The sequence below is a fragment of the Cucurbita moschata genome, unplaced genomic scaffold (assembly GCF_002738365.1).
Source record: "Cucurbita moschata cultivar Rifu unplaced genomic scaffold, Cmos_1.0 Cmo_Scf00005, whole genome shotgun sequence".
NCBI lineage: Eukaryota > Viridiplantae > Streptophyta > Magnoliopsida > Cucurbitales > Cucurbitaceae > Cucurbita > Cucurbita moschata.
Genome location: NW_019268521.1, coordinates 5427252 through 5435015, shown reverse-complemented (window position 1 = coordinate 5435015; position 7764 = coordinate 5427252). Strand labels below are relative to the sequence as shown.

Genomic DNA, 7764 nt, shown 5'->3' with positions numbered 1-7764 from the left:
TGTTTTTTTTTTTTTTTTTGGTCTGAAGTATGTTTTCTTGCAGATGTCCACAACTTAAAACATTGTCGTTGAAGCGCAGCAACATGGCACAGGCTGTTCTTAATTGCCCTCTTCTTCATGACCTGGATATAGGCTCTTGCCACAAGCTCTCAGATGTTGCTATTCGCTCAGCCGCTATTTCATGCCCACAGTTGGAATCTCTTGATATGTCCAATTGTTCATGTGTTAGTGATGAGACATTACGTGAAATTTCCTCAAACTGCCTGAATCTCCAGCTTCTGAATGCATCATACTGCCCAAATATATCTTTGGAGGTGGCATACCATTTTAGTTAAACTTTTAAGTGAAAGTGACTATTTTCCCCTTCAGACTTCTTATCTGATATTTTTGTTCCTTTTTTTTTTCCTGAAGTCTGTAAGATTGACAATGCTGACTGTGCTTAAGCTTCACAGCTGTGAGGGCATCACATCAGCTTCAATGACCGCAATATCTAGTAGTTCTAGTTTGAAGGTCTAAACTAACCTATTTCTACCTTTTCTGTTTTTTACTTGCCCGATGCTGTATCTGAAGTAGTTGAAAATGGATTGGAGACTTATTGCAGGTTTTGGAGCTTGATAATTGCAGTCTTTTGACTTCCGTCTCTCTGGATCTTCCTCATTTGCAGAATATCAGACTTGTCCATTGCCGCAAGTATGTCTTCTCAACTTCATGCGACTTTTAGTGCATCCATCATGTGATTAATTTCATGTAGAATGACTTTTGGACTGGGCCTTCACTTCTTTTCCTTGAGTTGAATCAGTTTTGTTATTCTTGCAGATTCTCTGACTTGAGTTTACAGAGTGTTAAATTATCATCCATAATGGTCTCTAATTGTCCATCACTTCACCGGATCAACATCACTTCCAATTTTCTTCAAGTATGTCACAATGGATCTTAAAGTTGTCTTCCTTACTAACTTCATCTTATAGGGGTATAAAAGAACATTGGACTGTACTTTTGTGGACTTGCAGAAGTTAGTGTTGAAGAAACAAGAGAGCTTGGCCAAATTGGTTTTGCAGTGCCCTAGTTTGCAAGATGTGGACCTCACAGACTGTGAGTCACTAACGAATTCTATTTGTGAGGTTTTTAGTGATGGTGGTGGCTGCCCTATGTTGAGATCGCTTGTTCTTGATAACTGCGAGGTAAGTTGCTTGGTGCTACCCCTTAGTATCATGGTATTATTCCTTGTGGTTTCATATTTGCAAATTATTTGTTTTTGACTTTCCATTGATTTCTAATGTGAACATGTTTCTTTTGCTCAGAGTTTGACTGCTGTTCAATTCTGTAGCAGTTCTTTGGGCAGTCTTTCCCTTGTTGGTTGCCGGGCAATCACTTCCCTTGAACTTCAATGTCCTAATCTTGAACAGGTTTCTCTAGATGGCTGTGATCATCTCGAGAGAGCATCGTTTTCCCCAGTATGTGAAAGCTGCCTATCTGTGAATTTTTTTCAGTCACTATAAATATTTGCCTAGTGTTTAGGATTGAGGTTTCTTCTTTATCTCTCTTTTGTAAGGTTGGTCTGCGGTCATTAAACTTGGGAATCTGTCCCAAATTGAATGAATTAAGAGTTGAGGCCCCTTGTATGGATTTGCTTGAGTTGAAAGGTTGTGGTGGATTGTCTGAGGCGGCCATCAATTGTCCTCGTCTAACATCATTGGATGCTTCCTTTTGTGGGTTAGTTTGTTATGATTATTTGGATGGCAACTTCTATTTGATAGATACTTGTTGCTTATGTCATTGAGTTCTTTTTCGCTTGCAGCCAACTGAAAGACGAGTGTTTGTCTGCAACGACTGCCTCATGTCCACAGATTGAGTCGTTAATACTGATGTCATGCCCTTCGGTTGGTTCAGAGGGCCTTTACTCTCTGCGATGTCTTCTGAAGTTGGTTGTGCTTGATTTATCATATACCTTTTTGATGAGCTTGCAGCCAGTCTTTGAGTCTTGTATACAACTTAAGGTAACCTCTGTTTTAGATATATTGCTGTTTAGGCAGTTTAGATTTTACTCAAATATTATTATGAGCCAGTCTGATCTTCTGTTGTATTGATGTTTTTTTTCCTTAACTCTTAATGAAGGTATTGAAACTACAAGCATGCAAGTATTTATCTGACTCATCGCTAGAGCCTCTTTATAAGGAAGGTGCTCTTCCAGCTCTTCAAGAGTTGGACTTATCTTACGGGACGCTCTGTCAATCTGCCATAGAAGAGCTTCTTGCTTGTTGCACACACTTAACTCATGTGAGCTTAAATGGATGTGTGAACATGCATGATCTAAATTGGGGTTGTAGCATTGGACAGCTTTCTTTGTCCAGCATCCCCATTCCTCTTGGTCAAGCCACTCTTGATGAGATTGAGGAACCAGTTGCACAGCCAAATCGTTTGTTACAGAATCTTAACTGTGTAGGCTGTCAGAATATTAGGAAGGTTCTCATTCCTCCAGCTGCACGTTGTTTTCATTTATCGTCATTAAACCTATCCCTGTCTTCAAATCTCAAGGAAGTCGACGTTTCTTGTTACAACCTATGCTTTCTTAATTTGAGGTCATACTTCCTCACCCTTTTGCTCCATTAACAATGCTAGTCGGGTATTTTTTGGTCTACTTTGCTAAATCCATGTTTTTGTGGTCTAGTAATTGTTGCTCTCTGGAAGTTTTGAAACTCGACTGCCCAAAGTTGACCAGTCTCTTTCTTCAGGTATTTATTTCTTCTTCCATGTACATTTTGGATGTTAATACAACTCCACTCTGAATAGTCCAGAATCTTGTCTTCTGAAACGCGGGCGGGTAAAAGATGGGGTCAAGACCTGGGTTGAACTCCCACCCAGACCCCCTCTGCCGGCCTCTGGTTTTAAGGGGACCCTTCTCCACTCGAAATTTTGTTGGGATAGGAAGTCATCCATTGTAGGAATCATTTCATTAAAATTGTTGGATTTCTATTTTTCCTCTTTTGTTGTCTGAACAATACTTGGGTTTCAAGCTTTATACACCTTATGTGTCTGTATCTACGATGTTTGAAGCCCCCCCCCCCCAAAAAAAAAAGAAAGGACCAAAAGACATGAAAAAGAACAAAAGAAATGGGAGTTAAGAGATGCATATGATATGAAACTAACTAGATCTGTGTTTCCCTAGTCTTGCAACATCGAGGAAGAAGCGGTTGTAGCTGCAGTATCTAAATGTAGCATGCTCGAGACGTTGGATGTCCGCTTTTGTCCAAAGGTGGGGGGGTGTCTCTCTTGCCCTTTTCTACATTGTTTGATAGGTTTTTGCTGACTTTGAAATATTTCTTTCTACCGGCAGATCTCCTCAATTAGCATGGTACAACTGCGTATCGCTTGTGCAAGTTTGAAGCGGATCTTCAGCAGTCTGTCTCCAACATGACTAATTCTTCTCTTCCCTACAAAATTTTCCTCCCACCTGTTAATTCCGAGTTTGGGAGACGACCCAAGTTTCGCTATATGTACATGGATGGTCTTGAATTCTGTCAGCTTCCATTTGCTTGGGGTATATAGTTAGTTTATCTTTGTGACAGCTTAAAAAATAAGTTATCTCTTGTCTATATTGCTACCACCCAAGTTAGCCTTCCATCTTTAATTCAGTTTTGCAGTGTCTATGAGAGATTAAAAATGAGTGATTGTGAACACATTATTTTCAAGTTTCTGTGGATACAATCAGTGAACTGTTCATCCTATTATTACGTTTCTGATTCTGAACCATTAGTGCCACCGATGTCTTTAAAGTTCATGCTTTAATTTGAGAAGATTACCCTGAAAAATGTTCTAAAGGACGCTTGTTGGCGCCTTTATGGAAAACTCTGTAATGGGTCATTGTTGTGGTGCCGACACTCAAATTTGAGCACTTCCACGCGACAAATTTGTTCGCATATTCAAAAACATACATGGAATATTATAATGGATAGAGTAGATGAGGACATTCGAGACAGCTTTGTTTGAGAAATGAACGAACAGCCACCGACAATGCATCAGGAACCAACACGTGAAAATGTTATCAACAAAACAAAAACAAAAGAAATGGCCGATGGTGGTTGCTGCCGATCTGTTTGGTTTGGGCCCTAATAATGAAATCCTGTGGTTTTTAGTTACTCACTCACCAAATCAATGGCCGCTGCCCTTCGAGTGAAACACAAGTTTCTCCGTCGCTTAAATCTCACTTTTTCTTCTTTCCTCATTCTGACTTAATCTCTCTCTCTCTCTCTCCGAAAGACAGCTCTATGGCGACCAAGATTCTATGGTGTCTCTTGTTTTGTGCTCTGTTCGTTTCTGTGTTTTCTGCAGCTGATTGTAAGTCGATATTCTTCTCGTACCCATTTGCTCATTTTTCTTACTTCAACAGCCATTTTTTTTGTCTCTTTAAGCTTATGATTTCAAGTTCTTCTGTGTATAGTGCATTTTTTGATTCTAGATTTGAAGATTCTCTTCTGGGTTTGTTGTAATTGATCTGCATTTGATCTGGGAGCTTCTGTTTTTTCTTCTTCTTTGAATGTTCAACCAATAATTGCTACTGGGTTCTTGCATTCTTACCTAAATGATTGATCGGTAACAGCCACGAACATTTCTAAGTTCAGATCTGTTGCCCCATCCTGCTGATTGCTTAGTTTCTGATTTTGTTTGTGTTCTTGAGAGTATGAGAACTTACCTGCTGTTGATCTGGAACAATTGCAGCAAATGTGACAGATAACCCTGCTGATAAACTAGTAGTCGTGCTTAACAAGAACAGAACTGCTCACAAATTGCCTGCTCTAAAAGACAATCCTGGCTTGGCATGCCTTGCTCTTCAGTATATCAAGGCATACCAAGGGAAATGCGACGCGGTCGGAGGTCCCGACGGAATGAAGCCTCCAAATTCTGCATTTACTGAAACATTTGCTCCCAATTGTGGAGTTCTTGTCTCTTCTCTTGCTCCCATCACGGGGCGGTTGCTTGGTTGCCAGTCTAAATATGTTCATGCTCCTGAAGCATTTTCTGATGTTTTGATGCTGAATGAGAAGAGCTTGGAGATTCTCAACTACAAGAACAACACAGAAGTTGGAGCTGCTGTAACTGGCACTGATGGGGGCTCGCCTTACTTTTGGTGTGTGTTGTTCAGCAATGGCAGCCTCTCTAATAGCTTTGCCTTTGAGGGAGGTGTGGCTAAGTTAACGCGGCCTGGTTGCTACAGTGGGGCTAATGACCAATGCAGCAAAGCCAATAGCCAGTTCTTAACCACACGTATGTTGCTATTAGCTTTGACATCTTTGGTTGCTATAACATATGTCTTTGGTTTATGATCATCAGCTCTCATCCAAACATGAAAAAACCTTGTATTCTTTGTTTGACTCTATGGTTTTTGATTTGTTTTCGGTGTGCCCGATTCGTGTTTTTCTGTTATCAAGTCGTTATATATTGTAATATCTCATGAATTCATGGATCTCATAGGAGCCATTTTTCTCAGTGAGCTGATATAGAAAGTTCCAGTGTATTAAGTACTGTGATGTTTGAAATGAATCAGATTTTTTTAGCTGATCTATGATGATGAAAGGACCTGTTTGGACTTTCCCTTCTTGGCCTCTCCTCAAGAATTTAAAACGTGCTTACTCAGGGTGTGAAATTTCACACCCTTATAAAGAATGATTTCTTCCCCTCTTTAATAGAAGTGGGATCTCACAATATACCCCCTTGGTAGCCGAGCGTGTCCTCGTTGGCACACCATCCAGTGTCTAGCTCTGATACCATTTGTAACGACCCAAACCTATTACTAACAAATATTGCCCTTTTTGGGCTTCCCCTTATGGGCCTCTCCTCAAGGTTTTAAAACGTGTATGCTAGGGAGAAGTTTTCGTACCCTTATAAAAATGCTTCATTCCCCTTTCCAATAGATATAGGATCTCACAATCCACCCTCGTTGGGAGCCCAACGTCCTCGCTGTCACACCATCCGGTGTCTGGCTCTGATACCATTTGTAACGACCCAAGCCCACCGCTAACAAGTATTGTCCTCTCTGGGCTTTTTCTTTTGGGCCTCCCAGCAATGTTTTAAAACGCGTTTGTTAAATAGAGATTTCTACTCTTATAAGGAATGCTTTGCTCCCAACTCCAACAAATGTGAGGTCTTGGCCTTCTCGCGAAACCACTGTGAGATCCCACGTCTGTTAGAGAGGGGAACAAAACATTCCTTATAAGGGTGTGAATCTCACATCTGTTGGGGAGGGGAACAAAACATTCCTTATAAGGGTGTGAAATCACGGGAGACCGGAAAGCCTAAAGAGGACAATATTTGCTAGCAGTGGACTTGGGTCCGGGGTTGTTACGCCTCAAATACTCATATGAAACAGAGAACGCTTCAATCCAAATACGCCATAAATTTATGCTACAAAAAGAAAAGAAAACTGCAAAAGGTATAGATTTCTTCAACTCTAAGCTTACTATCCATTGATGAAAGTAAAAGGTATGCTGAAAGTTAAGAGCAGAGAAAGAAGAATTTGGAAAGCTAAGCGTTCAAGGGTCCCAGAACATCAAAGAAGCTTTACACTTCAAAACAAATGCAAGAAGCAGAAGAACTATGAATATGCCACAAGAAGAGCCACCAACTCTGTGAATCCAATAAGCATCAAATCTGGCGCATCTCTGTTCCAAGTGAAGCACTCCAGCAATAATGAAGATCAAGGTTATGAGAAGAGCAGGCAACCAGAACCCAAGATTCATGGATGATTCCTCCTCCTCCTCCGCATCAAAGCTTGGTCTCCGGTCGATATAGAGCGGCGAAACCACTGCAAGAATCCCAAGTCCTACCGCCACCCACCGGTCGTACGAAGAAAACCGGCTCCTCCTCGACGTAGCCCCGATCCCGACCTCCATGGAGATGGAAAACCAACCGAGTCCCGGCTCCCTCGAAGTCGCGTGGTTGCTGCTGCAGCAATGGAACTAACTGTTTGATGGTTGGTTCTATGGGAAAGTTTTTGGTTAAGTGAAGAGGGAATTTATTCTGAAGATGAATGAGTCTTAAAGAAGCTTAGTTTTTAGAAGAATTATTCGCCATTAACCAACGGTGCCTCCTTCTGTTCATTGTTGTTATTATTATTTTGGTTTGGTATCTGATTCCATTGTCGTTAACTCAAATTTACAAATAAAAAATTGGAGAATGTTTACCTATTTTTATTTATTTATTTTCAAAAAAATATATTAAATATTAGAAGATTTTTGTTAATTGCATTTACCCGTATTAACCCGTACTGATAAAAGGTTTCGGGCAGATCAGGTACAAGCTCTCGTGTATTGACAACAAAGATAGCTACATCTATAACTTCTAATTCTGGCATTTCGTTGAGAGCAAATGATCTGAAAACAAGTTCTGCTCGTGCCTTTCTCCCTAAGCCTAGAAGCAAGTTGAAACGTGTAAGAAAATCTATATACCTTGAGTGAGTGTTTATTTTGATGATCTCGTTTTCTATGATAAGATAGGTTAGGGACAGGTGCGGTAGTGCGCTCTCCCTATTTTGAGTGGGTGCTCGGAAGGTCAACGTCGATTTTCGTTCAATTATTTCACGGGACTTTTAGGTAAGTTGTAGCTCGGTAGTAATAAATGTCCAATGGAACCTACTCCACTTATTAATATAATTTAATACTAATTATTTTACTTATTTAATAAGTGTAAAAATTTATTTATTAAAAATGTATTTTCCTAAAATATAATAAAACTCGCGCGCGTTTTTTTTTTTTTTTTTTTTTTTTTTTT

The 7764-nt window shown here is 40.1% G+C and overlaps 3 protein-coding genes and 1 long non-coding RNA gene across 4 annotated transcripts in view; 2 read left to right on the top strand and 2 right to left on the bottom strand.

Moving 5' to 3' along the window:
- Nucleotides 1–3747, top strand: part of LOC111442781 (F-box/LRR-repeat protein 15-like) — a 7756-nt gene extending 4009 nt beyond the window's left edge. Inside the window, exons 6-17 of the mRNA XM_023080299.1 lie at nt 44–314; nt 412–510; nt 602–690; nt 817–916; nt 1011–1181; nt 1302–1454; nt 1553–1713; nt 1799–1997; nt 2116–2579; nt 2669–2732; nt 3167–3253; nt 3335–3747. Coding sequence (XP_022936067.1) covers nt 44–314; nt 412–510; nt 602–690; nt 817–916; nt 1011–1181; nt 1302–1454; nt 1553–1713; nt 1799–1997; nt 2116–2579; nt 2669–2732; nt 3167–3253; nt 3335–3415 — 1939 coding nt within the window. The 3' untranslated portion in view covers nt 3416–3747. The remainder of the gene's footprint in view (nt 1–43; nt 315–411; nt 511–601; nt 691–816; nt 917–1010; nt 1182–1301; nt 1455–1552; nt 1714–1798; nt 1998–2115; nt 2580–2668; nt 2733–3166; nt 3254–3334) is intronic.
- The window catches only part of LOC111442784, an 11602-nt gene extending 7279 nt beyond the window's left edge, over nt 1–4323 (bottom strand). Inside the window, exon 1 of the long non-coding RNA XR_002710372.1 lies at nt 4230–4323. This is a non-coding gene — a long non-coding RNA (uncharacterized LOC111442784). The remainder of the gene's footprint in view (nt 1–4229) is intronic.
- On the top strand, nt 4050–5571 carry LOC111442783. The gene is made up of 2 exons (XM_023080304.1): nt 4050–4335; nt 4717–5571. The coding sequence occupies exons 1-2, from the start codon at nt 4266–4268 to the stop codon at nt 5319–5321; spliced, it is 675 nt and encodes a 224-aa protein (XP_022936072.1). The 5' UTR covers nt 4050–4265; the 3' UTR covers nt 5322–5571.
- Nucleotides 5572–6409: 838 nt separating this feature from the next.
- Nucleotides 6410–7126, bottom strand: LOC111443331. The gene has a single exon (XM_023081106.1). It carries the CDS (start codon nt 6885–6887, stop codon nt 6528–6530), a length of 360 nt encoding a protein of 119 aa, XP_022936874.1. The 5' UTR covers nt 6888–7126; the 3' UTR covers nt 6410–6527.
- Between the last annotated feature and the right edge of the window lie 638 nt (nt 7127–7764).

Excerpts from the sequence above, each read along its gene's own strand:
- LOC111442783 (XM_023080304.1), top strand. The coding sequence starts at position 4,266 with ATGGCGACCAAGATTCTATGGTGTCTCTTGTTTTGTGCTCTGTTCGTT. Across the intron at positions 4,336-4,716 it reads TGTGTTTTCTGCAGCTGATT|CAAATGTGACAGATAACCCT; the intron begins GTAAGTCGATAT and ends GAACAATTGCAG.
- LOC111443331 (XM_023081106.1), bottom strand. The coding sequence starts at position 6,887 with ATGGAGGTCGGGATCGGGGCTACGTCGAGGAGGAGCCGGTTTTCTTCG.